The sequence below is a fragment of the Xyrauchen texanus genome, chromosome 18 (assembly GCF_025860055.1).
Source record: "Xyrauchen texanus isolate HMW12.3.18 chromosome 18, RBS_HiC_50CHRs, whole genome shotgun sequence".
NCBI lineage: Eukaryota > Metazoa > Chordata > Actinopteri > Cypriniformes > Catostomidae > Xyrauchen > Xyrauchen texanus.
The window spans coordinates 44,819,072-44,837,332 of record NC_068293.1 but is presented as its reverse complement, the minus strand read 5'-3'; the positions used below and the strand labels follow the sequence as shown (position 1 = coordinate 44,837,332).

The 18,261-nt window shown below is 44.3% G+C and overlaps 1 protein-coding gene across 1 annotated transcript in view; it reads left to right on the top strand.

Moving 5' to 3' along the window:
* The window catches only part of LOC127658848 (E3 ubiquitin-protein ligase SH3RF3-like), a 78,207-nt gene that overhangs the window by 36,687 nt on the left and 23,259 nt on the right, over positions 1–18,261 (top strand). Inside the window, 1 exon segment of the mRNA XM_052148374.1 lies at positions 3,310–3,668. Within this exon segment, the coding sequence (XP_052004334.1) occupies positions 3,310–3,668 (359 nt within the window).

Below are 18,261 nucleotides of genomic sequence, written 5' to 3'. Positions count from 1 at the left end.
AGGGCGTTTACACCTGAGCTAAATTATGTCTAACACCTGTGTCTAATTTTAGTAAGCATGGGGAGAGCATCATAAAAAGGCCAACATGGTGCGAAAGGGAGAGAGAGAGGAGAGAGAGAAAAAGCTCACTCACTGGTTCTCTGATGTACCGTGCGTGGTCCTCGAACACTCCTCCACACTCAGGCGGACGACAGCCGCTCCAACCCCGGGCGAACCGGAGTCAAACCTTCGACCCCCAGCGGGCAGAACGCCCCTCCGCTTTTCTGGCAGCAAATGGGGACACTCCTCCGCCCCTGGCAGCGGCTCTACCACTCCGGGCGGTCGGGGCATTTCTTCCCTCCTCCCCTCGCGGACGGCGGTCTCCCTTGACCCCTCCGCGTCTCTGGGGATGGCAGGGCACTCCTCCGCCCCCGGCAGCGGCTCCCCGCATCCGGGCGGTCGGGCCACTCTGTCACCCGGCAGATGGCAGCGGCGCTCCCCTGGCTGGACGGCAGTGTCGAGGACTCTGCGACGGGCATCCCTCCTCCTTCCCGGGTTTCGGCACCAATGTAAAACAGTTCATGATGGGCAAGGAGGAGGCGAGAACCGGCTTGTCAACATAAATAATCTTTTAATGAAAATACAAACCAAAAGCACAAACATAAACACACATGACGAACATGCCCATAATTATCTCTCTCTCTAACCGTCGTCACCGGCCGCCTTTTTCCCTCGCGATATTCCGACCCGGCCCCGCCCCCCTCCGCTCCACACGGACGTTCTAAGGTGTGCAATTGTTCATCAAGTAAACGCACAGCTATGAAGTAGTTCCAATTCTCGACCGAATAACGGTTTTATATCACTCCGCCACATTATTTCAGTTACTTCAAAGAGCCACAACAAACTTTACTCATTAATTTGTCATTCTTATCCGATGTACTTAACCAATTTCTATAATATCCTGCATTTATTTCAATTTCGATTGAAAAGGGTCCTTGGTCTCTCTCTTTCTCTGTTCTCTGTTACTCCAATGCTGAAAAGCAGCGCCTCCTCCGTTGCTAGTTCTAAAGTGACGTAGCAACGAAGTCTCGGACTGTATCAAAGCTAGATAGACTTGATCAATTCAAGTTTCTATATTATCTGAAATAACTGTGGGAAACACCCTCACGCTCCACCTCCCCCTCTCTTAAAGGGGGACAGCCAGCTGTACAACCTCCCGTCTGTATGCAGACTCGTCACCATCCCGGATGAGGCCGTCAATAGTGAGGGTCCCAGATGTGAGTTTCCCCAGTCTCACAAGCTGCTGCCTATCTGTCAGAAAGCTGGTGATCCATCAACAGATTGGGGTTGGCACGGAGAGTTTGGTCAGTTTGGTTGAGAGATGATCAGGCATGTTGGTATTGAACGCTGAACAGAAGTCCACAAATAGGATCCTTGCAGTCCGAGGTCTGTCGAGGTGTTGCAGGATATGATGTAGTCCCATATTGACAGCATCATCCACAGACACGTTTGCTCAGTAAACAAACTGAAGGGGGTCTAGCACGGGTCCAGTGATGTCCTTCAGATAGGCCAAAACCAGTCTCTCAAATTACTTCATGAACACAGACATGAGAGCGACAGGTCTTTAGTTACTGCTCCATTGATCTATTGAAGACGTTTAGACTGGCAGGTGAGACACCATCTGGGCCTGAAGCTTTCCTAGTCTTTTGTTTCTGAAAGACCTGGCACACATCCTCTTCACAGACCATAAGTGCAGGTTGAGAAGCTTCTGTGAGACTGGACTTCTCAAACCTGCAGTAAAACACAATCAGCCAATAGTTGACTCTCTACAGAGCGAGGGGGTGGTGTCTTCTTTTAGCCACTCTGATTTCCTTAGTCAGTGTGTTTCTGGCCTGGTTGTACAATATGTTATCCCCACTTCTGTAAGCATCCTCTTTGGCATGACGAAGCTGCCTGAGTTTTGCTGTAAACCATGGTTTTTCATTGTTGTATGTTGAGGAGTGGGTTAAAGGAGTGGTGGTGGCGTATTGGGCTAAAGCACATAACTGGTAATCAGAAGGTTGCTGGTTCGTTGAGTAAGACACTTAACTCCAGGTTGCTCCGGGGGGATTGTCCCTGTAATAAGTGCTCTGTAAGTCACTTTGGATAAAAGCATCTGCCAAATGCATAAATGTAAATGTATGTTAAATAAGTCCTAGTAGGGATGCACATATCCTCACAGAAACTGATATATGATGTCACAGTATCTGTGAGCTTGTCCAGGTCTGTGGCTACAGCTTCAAAAACTTTCCAATCAATGCAGTCAAAACAGTAGTTCCAGCTCTGCTTCATTGGTCAGGCTTTACAGTCTTAACTACAGGTTTAGCTGATTTTAGTTTCTGCCTGTAGGTGAGAAGATGATGAAACGGACAGTGATCAGAGAGTCCTAAAGCTGCACATGGGACAGAGTGATATGCATCATTTACAGTGGTGTAGCAGGGAATCAGACAGAGGCGACAAGAGTCCAAACTCAATGAAATCCCAAATGCAGTTTATTGTGCAACAAAAAAATCCCATTAATAACCAGAAGAAAAGACATCTTTTTTTGGTGCATAACATGGGTGTTTTAATTATATACAAGCCCGAAATACACTGGGGACTCTTATTTTGATATGTTTGTGCTCCAAGCTGCTTACAGTACATAAACATTGTATTACAATAAAAACACTATGAAGTAAACATTGTCATTTACCAAATACGCGCTGTAATCCATCAAGAGTAGATCGCGCATTCAAACAGTTCTTTCACAATATCAGAAATAAGAGTTTCATCTCAGTGAGTGTTGACGCTGACTATCACACCTGCAGTCGTGAGTTTGAATCCAGTGCGTGCTGAGTGACTCCAGTCAGGTCTCCTTAGCAACCAAATTGGCCCGGTTGCTAGGGAGGGTAGAGTCACATGGGGTAACCTCCTCGTGGTCGCTATAATGTGGTTCTCGCTCTCGGTGGGGCGTGTGGTGAGTGACTCCAGTCAGGCCTCCTTAGCAACCAAATTGGCCCGGTTGCGAGGGAGGGTAGAGTCACATGGGGTAACCTCCTCGTGGTCACTATAATGTGGTTCTCGCTCTCGGTGGGGCGTGTGGTGAGTTGGGTGTGGATGCTGCGGAGAATAGCGTGAAGCCTCCACACGCGCTCAACAAGTCACGTGATAAGATGCGCGGATTGACGTGGAGATTCGTCCTCCACCACCCGGATTGAGGAGAGTCACTACGCCACCACGAGGACTTAGAGCACATTGAGAGAAAAAGGGGAGAAAATCTGTTCGTACATAATGTCTGTCTTTGTGTTTCAGTTCACAGTCCTCCGGCGGGCAGCAGCCCTGAACGCCCCACCGCGGCCGTCACACCCCTCAGACCGCACGGCAGTCCCTCATGCTCCCCGGGCCCCGCCGCAGGACGGCCCCTCTCGATGGTGGCGGTCCCTCAGACACATTCTTCCCTGCAGTCCGGGTCGCACTCTCCAGCGTCAGTACGGGTGCTCATACCGCTCGGCTTCGCCGCGACCGCCATCACCCCGCCAAACGTCAACGCAGCTCATCTAAACGGAGGAGACGCGTCCGTCTGCCCACTGCAGCCCTCCTCTCCTGCACACACGCATGTGCAGGGCGCAGTCGCAAGCCTCCCTAAACTCGACGAGAAGAAGGTAGAAAAGGTGAGTGTTTTGATATTGTAACGGCAGAAACTGAGCGAATCAAGTGGGCTTCAAAAGTCTGAGACCACTGGTGACGATGCTTGATTCATTTGATTCGTTCAGACAGTTCATTTCAACGGTTCAAAACAATTGATTCGCTGATTCATATGGGTCATCACTCAGTAATCTCAGTGCAGTCTAGGGGTGTAACGGTACAGTCGGTATTTATGTTCAGGGGAAAAAAACATTACTGCCCCTCTTACTTCCTCACTTACAGCTGGACTGTGTGGTGAATAAGCGGCTTGTTTTATGAGAACGGGCTTCTCTGTTGATCATCTTCAGATTTTCATGGCCTGAAGTGTAACATTTGATTTGCATTCGATGTACATGCCATCAGTTTCGTGATGTGTGCTTAGCATGGCTTAACTCCACCAGGACCCACAATGGCATTCTCATACTGTTTACATACACCCACATACAACACATTTGTCAATATAAATCATAATTTAATGAAAACCAAAAGCACAAACATAAACACACACATGACGGACATGCCCGTAATTCTCTCTCTCCTGAAACTTCGTCACTGGCCGCCTTTATCCCTCGCGCGCCCCATCAGGCCGATTGGGGACCGGGCGTGCGACATCCTAGCCCGGCCCCGCCCCCCTCCGCTCCACACATGTACAACCACATCATGTCTCTCTCTCTTTCTTGGTCTCTCTCTCTCTACCACTCTTGGTCTCTCTCTCTGTCTCCCTCTCTTGGTCTCTCTCTCTCTCTCTCTCTCTCTTGGTCTCTCTCAATTCAATTCAATTCAAATGAGCTTTATTGGCATGACAAATTGTACATTGTATTGCCAAAGCATTTATAGGAGCATGAAAAATAACAGAGTAGAACAAATTCTGTATTGAACAAGTGTGGGAAAAAAATAAATAAATATATATAATAATAATTAACAGTGTATATACTTTCAGTGGTGTGTGAGTGAGTGTGAGTGAGCATGTGTGTGTAGTGTGTTTGTGTGTGTAGTGTGTAGTGTATTTGTATGTGTGTGTGTGAGCGTGTGTGTGTGTGTGTGTGTGTGTGTGTGTGTGTGTGTGTGTGTGTGTGTGTGTGTGTGTGTGTGTGTGTGTGTGTAAATGGGCGCATCACTGTTTGGTCGACTCTTCCCTCTGTTTGTGGCAGGAGTTGATGTATTTTGCTGCTAGTGAAATGCAGTCTCTTTGTTCACCAAGTAAATATTGAGCTTGTGCATCATTCTTTTTGAAGTTGGGACAAATCATTTCAAATTTGGGAAAGAAGTGTTTTTGAATGTCATTATAATTAGGGCAGGTGGTTAAGAAGTGCAGCTCTGTTTCTATTTGTCCTTGGTTACAGTACGGGCATAACCTGCCCTCTCTGGGCATCCAGCTCTGTCTGTATCTGCCCTTCTCTATCATCAGGCTGTGGTCGCTCAGTCTGTACCTCGTCATGTTTTTCCCCAGTTTGAGGTCTCTGACTGTACTCAGGTATTCTGCTGTCGTGTAGTCTCTGTTTAGGGTCAAATAACATTGTAGTTTACTTTGTTTTTGTGTTGTTTCATTCCAATAAGTTCGGTACTTTTCTTTTTGTGTGTTAATCATTTGGTTGGGCCGGATTGTGTGGATGAGGGTGTCCGTGTCCTGAGGCTGATTATTGTTAGTCGTGTTAGTCTGTGTGTGGAGCCTCAGGACCAGCTGGATGATGGGACTCTTCTCAGCGTTCACTTCATGGTTTTTAAGGGCTTTAAAATGATAAGAGTTGGGGTCACTCAGTTTTAGATGTTTCCAAAATGTAATGGCTCGTTTCTCAATGTGGATTATTAGAGGGTATTGGCCTAATTCTGCCCTGCATGCATTATTAGGTGTGTTCCTCTGTACTCTCAGGACACTCTTACAGAACTCTGTATGCAGGGCTTCAATCGGATTTTTGTCCCATTTGTCAAATTGGTGATTTAGGAGAGGACCCCAAACTTCACTGCCATATAGTGCAACAGGTTCAATGACTGACTGGAATATTTTGAGCCAGATTCTGATTGGTATTTCAGATTGGATAGATTTTTTAATGGCATAGAAAGCCCTTCTTGCTTTCTCTTTCAGTTCATTCACGGCCAAGTTGAGGTTTCCGTTTGCACTGAATTTCAGCCCGAGGTATGTGTAGTTTGTGGCATGATCAATTTTGGTCGTACCAAGGGTGAAATTGTGTATCTTTCCCTGACATCTGGGTCTTTTCTGGAACGTTAGTACTTTGGTTTTAGTTGGGTTAATGGTCAGGGCCCAGGTCTGACAGAACTGATGCAGGAGGTCCAGGTTCTGCTGTAGACCCTCTTCTGTTGGAGACAGCAGGACCAGATCATCTGCATACAGCAGGAAATTTATACTGGAGTCATGTAGTGTGAGGCCAGGAGCTGCGGATTGTTCTAGGAGTTTCGCCAATTCATTAATGTAAATATTGAAGAGGGTCGGTGATAGTGGGCAGCCCTGTCTCACACCCCGCCCTTGAGTGAAGAACTCCGTTTGTTTATTGCCAATTTTAATTGCACATTGATTGTTTGAGTACATCGTTTTTATGATGTTGTATGTTTTGCCCCGATACCCGATTCTAGAAGTTTAGACAGAAGTCCTTGGTGCCAAATCGAATCAAAGGCCTTCTGGAAATCTACGAAGCAAGCGAATATTTTGGTTTTGTTTTGGTTGATGTATTTGTCAATCAGGGTATGTAGGGTGAAGATATGGTCTGATGTTCTAAAATTTGGTAAGAATCCAATCTGACTTTTGCTCAGGACATTGTGCTCGGTAAGGAAGTGAACGAGTCTTGTGTTGATGATGCTGCAGAACATCTTCCCCAGATTACTGCTCACACAGATGCCTCTGTAATTGTTGGGGTCTGATTTGTCTCCACTCTTGAATATGGGCGTTATGAGTCCTCTATTCCAGGTGTCAGGAAATGACCAACACTCAGAACCAAGTTGAACAGTTTCAGTAAGGCCAATCTTAATGTGTGCTGTGTGTTCTTCAGCATTTCATTGAGGATGCCATCTGGTCCGTTTGCTTTTTTGATTTTTAGGGCCTGGATTTTGTCAGTCAGTTCATTTTCTGTGATGGGGTAGTCTAATGGGTTTTGGTATTTACCAATTGTATGTTCCATATTGATATTTTTTTCATATATTTGAGTTTGTTCTGGGTTCATTTTTATTTCAATATAAAGTTGTTCAAAGTGATTTTTCCAGATGTCTCCATTTTGTATGGCTGTTTGTTCATGATGTTTTTTATTCAGGGAATTGTCCCAGAAACTGTTTGAGTGTATCGATTCTTCAATAGTTTTGAGCTGATTTTGCGTGCACTGTTCTCTCTTTGTTCTGAGTGTATTTTTATACTGTTTAAGTTCCTCACAATATTGATGGCGCAGATCTGCATCGTTTGGTTTTCTGTGTTTTTCATTTGATAATTGTCTTAATTTTTTCCTCATTGTTTTACAGTCTAAATCAAACCATTTTTCATTCTCTTGTTTGGTTTTATGGTATTTCTTGGAGGATTTGAGGTTAGATATAGTTGCCAAATAATCAAATATATAATTGATGTTCTCCACGGCCAGATTTACACCATCTCCATCATGAGGATAAACTCTGCACAGGAAGTTGTTTATAAGTGCGCATACTTTTGGGTGGTCCATTGCTGTCACATATTTTTCTGTGCTGTTTTGCGCCCATCTGTGTTTCTTTCTGATGTTGTACAGCTTACTGGGCTGTGAAGTTATGTTCAAATGTTTTGTCCTTTTTAGATACACAGTAATTTGGCTGTGATCTGATAGGGGTGTTAATGGTCTGACCGTGAATGCTCTGAAAGAGAATAGATCTAAATCTGTGATCATGTAATCTACTGTTGAGCAACCATGAAATGAACTGTAGGTGTACCTCCCTAGAGAATCCCCCCTCACCCTGCCGTTGACGAGGTACAGACCGAGGCTTTGACAGAGCTCAATCAGAAGCTTCCCGTTTTTATTCACTTGGGCATCGGAATTAAACCTTGGGAAGTTTACGGTGTTTTGTGGGAAGTTTTGTCCAAAAATATGGTTATTCCCATTTTCTGTAGTGTATATAAAACCCACTTGTTAAAAACCACTTGACTTGACTTGTAGTCGGGTAGGGATCCTGTTCTGGCGTTGAGATCCCCACAGATCAACACACTTCCCTGGGCCTGGAAGTGGTTGATTTGGCTGTGGAGGGTCTCAAAGATGTTCTCATTATAGTAGGGAGATTCAGGGGGGGGAATATAAAGAGCACATAAGAACACGTCTTTTGATGTTTGGAGAAGGTGCTTGTTGATTTTGATCCAGATATGAGATTCTTCTTTTTTAACTGTTTGGATGTAATTGTCAATTTCTTGTTTGTGCCAGATTATGATGCCCCTGAATCTCTCCCACGTGTGATTCTTTCGTGCTTTCTAGAGGACAGAGATGTTTCACAGTATCCTGAGGGACAAAGAGTGACTTTATCAGTTCTGCGCCAAGTTTCCTGTAGTATGATTATGTCCATGTTTGATATGTTTTTCTTAAAATCTAAGTTTTGGGTTTTGTTACCAAAACTGGATGAATTAATACCCTGAATATTCCACATTATAATCGTCAATGATTTCATTTTGTCAAGTTTAACAATTCTACAATCTTAATAAAGCTCTAGAGTAATACAAACCTATGTCTAACATATTATCAAAGTATACATGTGTAAACCAATTTATCATTTTTTTTTGTCGTTTTTTTTTTTTGTCTTTTTTTGTTCTTTCTTCCCTCTCTCTCTCTCTGCGCTTCTCTCTCTCTCTCTATATATACACATACATATACATACATATATATACACACATACATATACATATATATATATACACACATACATATACATATATACACATACACATACATATACCCATATATACACACATATATATATATATATATATTATATAATTTTTTATTTTTATTTTTTTTTATTTTTTTTCTAAATATATCGTATGCATCTCTTTTACTCACGACTACTGTTCCAGACGTGTGCATATAAGTTTGAGAAGGTCCTTAATCTCTGCTAGGTTGATGTGGCTCGGTCCTTTCAGGGCTGCAGCATAACTCAGCTGCTCCTGTTGCTCGGGCCGGTGGGGGTGTGGATGTGGACTGGGCCGTTGTTCTGCTGAGATGCTGTTCTTCGCTGGAGCTGCTCTGGGTCTTCTGTGGTTGTGGTGCCAGGAGAAATGGTCCTGTGGTGCAGGGTATTGCTGATGGTGGTAGAGAGCAGGGTGTGGAGGTCCAGGCCGTGGGCGGTGGTGTCCAGGATGCAGATGCAGGGGGGCAGGATGTGGGTGGCGAGGCCCAGGGCGGGGGGGTGGGGGTACAGTGAGTTGGCGATAGGGTGCAGGTCTAGGGGTTGTAGAGTAGGGCTCAGCTGAGTGTGGAGAGACGATGTTTTGTGGTGCTGCGTGAATAAACCGTCTCGCTGGCTGAGGGGTAGTGGGTGCTTTGGCGTTCTTTGGAAGGCTGCCAGGGGTTCGGCCCAGGGCCATGTCTTTAAGGGTTTTTGCAAACATATGAACACTGTCTTTATGGAGGTGGACGTGGTCATGGAGGTGGTGGATGTCCAGTGTGGGATGATATGCCAGGTGAATTTTTGGCATTCCAGCACATCTATATGAGATGTCTGTGTTTACTCTGTGTATGGTGCGAGGATGGAAGTCTGATCTTGGTAGGATGGTGGAGATAACTACTTTTGAAGTTGGGAAGGTTTGTGTTGCTTTAATGGCCACCCGCGTCACTGATTCTGCCACTCGCTCTTGTTGTGCCCTCAGGTCATTCGTGCCCACATGGATGATGATGTGGCTAGGTTCACCCAGATTTTCTTTGTTCAGTTATTGTAGGGCATTATCTGTTTTTGGGCACCAGAGTTTTGCTGTTTTGTGGCCAGGAAAGAGCTGTTTTTCATTTATGAATTTACCATTTGAATCAATTAGAATGATGATTTCTGTATTCTGTAGGGCATTTTCTTGCTCTTGGGGGCCTTCAGAGGCCTCTGCCTGTGACATCGGTGGTGGTGTTGCTGCTGGAGAGCTGGAGTTTGGTGTCAGAGTGTGGACTGCTGCTGCTGCTGCTGTCTGGCTGCTGGGAGAGCTGGGCTGCTGCTGCTTGCAGGTGTGTGTGAGGAGCTCTGTTTGTTCTCTCAGGTGTTGTATTTCTCCCTCTCTGAGCATCAGCACCTCCCTGACTGTTTTCAGTTCTTTACTCAGGGTCTCTCTGTCCTGCTGCAGATTTTGTATCTCTCCTCTTAACTCCTTGACACTAGCTTCAAAGTCTCCTGTGAGGTGACTGAGTTTATTTTCCAGGTGTTGTAAGCGCTCATTGGATGTTGCATAGGAGAGTGCTAGTTCCCTGAGCTCCACCAGCTCTACCTCTTGTAGGGAGAGACTGTTTCTGATCTGAGTGACAGACTGCTCCAGCTGTGAGTCGCCGTCATCAGTGTTAGGCTCCGCCCCCTCCCTTGAGCTCTGGGCTTCACTGTCTCCTGCAGCTCCCTGTGTTGGTTTCTCAGCATCTGCCAGAGCTTTTAGGCTGGTAAAGTTTGCCTGGACAGAGCTGAGACATGCTTCAGTCCCCTGGAACATTATGGTTCCATTATGGTAGATATTTACAGTTAGAAATGCCTTGTTAGTGTCATTTTCTTCGTAAATTTTAATTTGTCTGCCATTGCAGATGCCTAATTTTCTATAACTTTTGTAATATTGGCAGATTATCTTGTGCCAAATATTACAGTCTGTTGTGTAGAGGAGCAGATTAGTGATGATGTCTCTGTCCCCTTTTTGTGAAACATCTGCCATCAGAGTCTCTGGGTTGTTCTTCAGCAGGCTGTATTTAAAGGCTGTCTTGTCCTTTGCATTCTTGACAGTCTGAGGGTATGTGATAGAGTGGGGGAGGGGCTCCCCTGCATTGCATTCCATTGTTTTGATTTGATTTTCTCTAACTGTCACTTTCCAACTGTCACTGTCAGACTAATGCTAGTTGTTTATGCTATTTTTATATTATTCAATATATTTCACTTGACCAAGAATTAACTTATTTTTCTTTAGTTCTGGTTCACTAATCTGTCTTTTACAGTAAATGTAGTGTAGATGGAGAATCAGTCTTGCCTGTTTTTTGGATGTGAATTGATTCCAGTATCTTCTGTTTTGTCCAGTTCTCCTCCCGATTGCACTGCCTTGGTGTTTCCCAGTTGCTTCAATATTAATATTAAGAGTTTCTCTTAATATTCCTCTTGCTTTTATCTTCGGTTTGATATACGTTTTGTTAGGTTTGCTTCACTCCAAAGGTTAAAAAATTGTAAAGTTTCAGGAGCTCATGTGGATCATGACCTGCTGCTGCTACTGCCGCTCACTCACTCCGTCTCTCTCTCTCTCTCTCTCTCTCTCTCTCTCTCTCTCAATTTTAATTTCAAATTTGCTTTATTAGCATGACTGTGTAACACAATGTTGCCAAAGCATCAACATATTATATATAACTAATAAAACAAACAAACAAAACATATATGTATAAATCATGTCACATGTAGCATTGTAAATAGATGGATAAATAAATATACACACACTGCATAAATAAATACATTGGGTCACTCTAGAGAATTAGCTGTCTCTGGCGTTGTGAATAGCTAGCACATATTTAGCAGCTAGTGCAGCTGTATTATCATCTTCTCCGAGTAAGAAGGACATTTTTTCAGTGTCACTCAGTTCATAGAATGATGGGATCAAGGCTTCAAATTTGGGCAGAAACGTTCCTCTTATATTGCTATATTTCGAGCAAAAGAGCAGAAAGTGTTCCTCATCCTCTATGTGCTGTAGATCACAGTGTCTACAGATCCTCTGCTCTCTCTCTGTCCATGTTTGTCTACGTCTTCCTCTCTCTATCTCTAGGTCATGGTCACTTAATCTGTATTTGGAGAGGATTTGTCTTTCTTTAAAATGTTTAATAAATAGATAACTGGCCAATTTAGTGGTTCTATTGAGGGTCGAGTAACATTGGAGTTTATTCTGGAGGTCAAAATGTGCTTTTAATGATTTATCATGAGTGTCTTTTAGGGGGCTTTCACACTTGGTTCGATTGCCTGTTCCGAACCAGAGTTCGATTGCCTCCCCCATCCCCCCTGCCCCCGATGGACTGTGTTCACATTATATATTTGTATCCGAACCGCGGTACGCTTGCGTCATCAAGCTGCAGCTGGTGCGTAATCGTGTTGCTTGATAACCGCGAAATGAAAAGCGTCAAAATTCAATGAATAGACTTGCTCGGTTCACATTTGTTCTTCTTTTTTTAACCTTTGGTTTTGTTTTCAACATCAAGATACTGAAACACACTTGCGTCTGTCTGCCGCAAAAATACTGAAATCGTTCAAAAGACAGCGGGCTGTCCGCCGAAGACAATTTTTGCGAAGGCAAGCAGAAATCATCTCTCTGCTTGCAGTGCGTGTGCGTCAATCCCGCTTTTCGTCAAGGTAAGTGTATACACACGCACACACGAAAGTAAACCCTTTCCGCTCATTTTGAAAGTGACGCGTGTGAGACTGACGACCACATTATACGTCATCAATAGCGGTTCACTTCCGCGGTTTGGTTCGATTGCGTTCATATCAGCAGCGAACCGTACTGGAGTTCACATGAACCGTACCCCAGACCACCTTTTTAAGCGGACCCGAGTACGGATCGCGGGTGCGCACCTGAGTTCGGAAGACAGCGTTCACATCATCCAAACGAATCGAACTCTGACGTCATTCGAACCGGGGTGCGCACCAAAAGTGCTAGTGTGAAAGCCCGCTTAGATTTGTGTGGATTTCTTTAATAAAAATTATTATTATTATTAAATAATTTATCAAATAATTTTTATGTGATTAAAAACCATTAAAAATATTAAAACACAAGTTGCAAGCATGAGGCAAATTGACTTTTTTTTTTAAGAATTAAGTGAGAGCATTATTTGTGAGACTGATGATGAAAGTCATCAATATAATAATATAATATAATAATATAATAAGTCTCTCTCTCCCTCTCTTGGTCTCTCTCTCTCTCTCTCTCTCTCCCTCTCTTGGTCTCTCTCTCCCTCTCTTGGTCTCTCTCTCTCTCTCTCTCTCTCCCTCTCTTGGTCTCTCTCTCCCTCTCTTGGTCTCTCTCTCTCTCTCTCAATTCAATTCAAAATTCAATTCAAATGAGCTTTATTGGCATGACTGTATACAGTGTACAATGTTGCCAAAGCAGTAATAAACACATTACAAACATAAAAAAAAACAACAACATGTATATACAATAAATGAATAATAATGATAATAATAAACAAATAAAAATAAGTACAAGCGACAAAGTGAAAAACAGAGAGCAATAAGGAAGGAGAAGAAAAAAAAAAAAAATCAATTAAAATATGAGTTGAATAGAGGTGTAATCTGATGAGGGGTCAGTCTCTCGCCCTCATGTGATGACAGGACGACACATACTGCGCTGCAGCTGAACACACTCGACTTTCTCTCCCATTAGATACGAGAGTTTGTCTACGTCATTTATGTCCTGGAATTCAGGTAGAATATGAGCTATTTTTGTAAAGTGAGTGCTTCTAATGGTCTCATATTTACTGCAGTGAGTGAGGAAGTGAAGTTCATCCTCCACAACTCCTTCAGTGCAGTGTGAACCCAGTCTGTCCTCTCTGGGTCTCTGGTTCTGTCCGTGTCGACCCGTCTCTACGGACTCTTTCAGTGCAGCGTGAACACAGTCTGTCCTCTCTGGGTCTCCGGTTCTGTCCGTGTCGACCCGTCTCTACAGACTCCTTCAGTGCAGTGTGAACACAGTCTGTCCTCTCTGGGTCTCCGGTTCTGTCCGTGTCGACCCGTCTCTACGGACTCTTTCAGTGCAGCGTGAACACAGTCTGTCCTCTCTGGGTCTCCGGTTCTGTCCGTGTCGACCCGTCTCTACGGACTCTTTCAGTGCAGCGTGAACACAGTCTGTCCTCTCTGGGTCTCCGGTTCTGTCCGTGTCGACCCGTCTCTACAGACTCCTTCAGTGCAGCGTGAACACGGTCTGTCCTCTCTGGGTCTCCGGTTCTGTCTGTGTCGACCCGTCTCTACAGACTCCTTCAGTGCAGCGTGAACACAGTCTGTCCTCTCTGGGTCTCCGGTTCTGTCCGTGTCGACCCGTCTCTACAGACTCCTTCAGTGCAGCGTGAACACAGTCTGTCCTCTCTGGGTCTCGGTTCTGTCCGTGTCGACCCGTCTCTACAGACTCCTTCAGTGCAGCGTGAACACAGTCTGTCCTCTCTGGGTCTCGGTTCTGTCCGTGTCGACCCGTCTCTACAGACTCCTTCAGTGCAGCGTGAACACAGTCTGTCCTCTCTGGGTCTCGGTTCTGTCCGTGTCGACCCGTCTCTACAGAACTCCTTCAGTGCGGCGTGAACACGGTCTGTCCTCTCTGGGTCTCCGGTTCTGTCCGTGTCGACCCGTCTCTACAGAGTCCTTCAGTGCGGTGTGAACACGGTCTGTCCTCTCTGGGTCTCCGGTTCTGTCCGTGTCGACCCGTCTCTACAGACTCCTTCAGTGCAGTGTGAACACAGTCTGTCCTCTCTGGGTCTCCGGTTCTGTCTGTGTCGACCCGTCTCTACAGACAGACTGTGCTCACTCAGACGATACTTTGACAGTAGCTTTCTTTGTCTATAATCTTTAATATGGCTCAAATATGGTGCCAATTTATAATCCGTCTTAATTCTGTGGAAGTAGTTTAATTTATGTACCTGAGTGACTTTGTGCTGCCAATCGTGAATGTATTCTTCCTGCGTTATTCTGTCTGTCTTTTTCAGTTTGGCCAATCTGAACTGGATGGAGGAATTTAGCTGATATTTTTGTACTAAATAGTGCATAGGGTCACTCTCTGGGTGTCCTGTCTCTCTCTCTCTCTCCCTCTCTTGGTCTCTCTCTCTCTCTCTCTCTCTCCCTCTCTTGGTCTCTCTCTCTCTCTCCCTCTCTTGATCTCTCTCTCTCTCCCTCTCTTGGTCTCTCTCTCTCTCTCTGTCCCTCTCTTGATCTCTCTCTCTCTCCCTCTCTTGGTCTCTCTCTCTCTCTCCCTCTCTTGATCTCTCTCTCTCTCCCTCTCTTGGTCTCTCTCTCTCTCTCTGTCCCTCTCTTGATCTCTCTCTCTCTCCCTCTCTTGATCTCTCTCTCTCTCCCTCTCTTGGTCTCTCAATTCAATTCAATTCAATTCAATTCAATTCAATTCAATTGAGCTTTATTGGCATGACTGTGTAAAATAGCACAATATTGCCAAAGCAATAGTAATATACAAACATATATGTAGATAAATAAAAGTGAACAATAAAAAAACAAACAAAAAAAACATTTCCATATTATGCATAAATATATCACAATAAAAAAAAAAAAAATAAATAAATAAATAAATTAAAAAAAATATATACAATAACAAAAATAAGTCTAGAGAGCAGTTTAATGGAACGGAGGGTTCAGCCCTTGTCCCTCATATGATGGCAGGAAGACACATACTGCGCTGCCAGCTGAACACACTCTTCTTTCTCTCCCAAAATATAACACAGTTTGTTTATGAGGCTCGCTTGTTGAAATTGAGGTACAATCTGTGCTATTTGTGTGAAGTAGGCGTCTCTGATGTTTTTATACTTGCTGCACTCAGTGAGGAAGTGCAGCTCGTCCTCTACGGCCCCATCAGTGCAGTGTGGACACAGTCTGAGCTCTCTCTCTCTCCAACTCTGCCTGTGTCGGCCCGTCTCCACACACAGACTGTGCTCACTAATGCCATACTTTGTCAGGAGCTTTCTCTGACCATAATTACTGATTTCAGTCAGGTATGGTGCCAATTTATAATCGTATAATCGACTTTATTTTGTTGAAATATTTTAATTGATTTAGTTGTGTGACCTTTATCTGCCAATCGTGTATGTATTCTTCTTTGGTTATTTTCCCTATTTCTTTTACTTTTGAGTGTCTGAATTGAATTGATGAATTGAGTTGGTGTTTTTCCACTAAATGTAGCATGGGGTCGCTCTCTGTGTGTCCTGCCCTGTATCTGAGAGCGCAGTGATGGTAACTCTCTGTCTGCGCGTCTGATAGATGGAACCAGAACTTCACGGCTCTCTTCTGGATTTCAGAGAGCAGAGGGAATCTGCCTAATTCTGCCCGGCAACCCAGGCTTGGAGCGTTTCTGTGGGTTCCCAGGATGTTCTTGCAGAACTCAAGGTGGAAAATTTCAGCGGGCTTTTGTCCCAGGATTCGTAATTTAGTTTAAATTTGGGGCCCCAGATTTCACAGCCGTAAAGAAGGATGGGTTTTATGATGCTGTCAAAGATTTTCAGCCACAGTTTAATGGGTGGGTTAAATTTGAACAGGGGTTTTCTTATACTGTAATAAGCCCTACGTGCTTTATCAGTCAGATCTTTTATTGCAGTGTCAAATTTTCCAGAAGCTGAGATTGTCAGACCCAAATAATTATAACAGGTGATATGATTAAGAATTGTTCCCCCAAGTGTAAATTTGTATTTCTTGTCAGTAAGGCGAGGTTTTTTCTGAAAGATCATGATTTTAGACTTGTCCATGTTGATGGGTAAGGCCCAGTCGCTGCTGTACTGGTCCAGAAGCGAGAGGCTGTGGTGCAGACCCTCTCTTGATCTCTCTCTCTCTCTCTCCCTCTCTTGGTCTCTCTCTCTCTCCCTCTCTTGGTCTCTCTCTCTCTCCCTCTCCCTCTCTTGATCTCTCTCTCTCTCCCTCTCTTGATCTCTCTCTCTCTCTCCCTCTCTTGATCTCTCTCTCTCTCCCTCTCTTGATCTCTCTCTCTCTCCCTCTCTTGATCTCTCTCTCTCTCCCTCTCTTGATCTCTCTCTCTCTCTCCCTCTCTTGGTCTCTCTCTCCCTCTCTTGATCTCTCTCTCTCTCCCTCTCTTGGTCTCTCTCTCTCTCTCCCTCTCTTGATCTCTCTCTCTCTCTCCCTCTCTTGATCTCTCTCTCTCTCTCCCTCTCTTGATCTCTCTCTCTCGCTCCCTCTCTTGGTCTCTCTCTCCCTCTCTTGATCTCTCTCTCTCTCCCTCTCTTGGTCTCTCTCTCTCTCCCTCTCTTGATCTCTCTCTCTCTCTCCCTCTCTTGATCTCTCTCTCTGTGTGTGTGTGTGCGTGCGCGCGCGCATGCGTTGAGCGAGTGTGGAGCGTGGATGCGGAGTGTTTGGTTGCTGAGTAAGGTACGAGTGTTTGTAATCTTTTTTTTCTTCCTTTTTTCTATCTCTGTTTATTGTGGTTAGTAGGCGTTGTGTTTTCGTTTCTTTTTGTTATTGTTTTTTTGGGTAGTATCAGTAAGTAAAGAGTGGTTGTCTAGGGAGGGCTGTTTTTAACTCCCAGTCTGTGTACTGGGAGTATGGCCGCTCCAGGTGCGGAAAGTTTGGAGTTTCTGACAAGACATCATGGGGTGAAAATTGATACTACCGCAAGTGTAGAGGAGTGTGTTTTAGCGGTAAGTGCAGTTGTTGGGCATGAAAATGTTCTGTCAGCATCGCGGATGAACAGCGCTAATGTTCTGTTCGTCAAGACTATTGATCTGGCGAATCTGTTAGTTGAGAGCGGTGTTGAGATTGGTGGTATTTTTACGTCAGTTCTCCCTCTTTCTACTCCCTACAAAAGAGTAACACTGTCTGATGTGCCGCCGTTTATAAAAAACGAGGTTCTTGCCGGAATGCTCGTAAGGTACGGGAAAATGGTCTCTCCAATAAAGATGATCCCAATTAGTAGCAAGTCATCTTTATTAAAACATGTGGTGTCTTTCAGACGTTACGTTTATGTGGTTTTGAAAGAGAACATAGATGAACTTGATACCCTCAATTTCAGTCATGAGGGTTTTAATTATGTGATTTACGCCACAACGAACACAATGAAATGTTTTGGTTGTGGCGAAAATGGACATCTTGTTCGTGCTTGTCCGAGAGGTGTAAACAATCAAAAGCGAAGCTGTTTTAAATGTAACATCTGAAAATGTAGCTGAAGTCTGGAACGACATTGCACGCAATTGATGAAGAGATGCCAGGCCCAAGCAAGGCGCCGGTTATTCCAAAGACTGTGAAGGATAGTTCTGAGCTTCCAACAGGAGAAATTGTTGAAAAAAAAGGAAAAGTTGTAGCTGGAGGGGAAGAAGTCAGAAGTGATGTGAGAACTGAAGAAGAAGTGTGTGACTCAGATGAGTCTGAGTATAGTCTCAGTGAAGATGAGGCTATTAATGAGGTGGCGATACCAGAGGCGGAGGGTTCTGAGTCGGGAGATAAAGATTGTTTTCTTAAAACTCCCCAAAAAAGGAAATTGTTGGGTTGTCATGCTGACAATCAAGCTAAAAGACTAGATGGAAATTGTGAGAAACAGGCTGACATTGAGAGTGAAAATGATATGTCAGAATGTAGTTTTAATGCCAGTTTACCCCAAAGCGGTTTCTCTAGCAGAGAGTACACTGTTGAGGAAATACAATCCTTCTTAAAGGTGACGAAAAATATGAGGAACGTAAAAGTGGATGAATATTTCTCTGACATTATGCAGTTCATTGA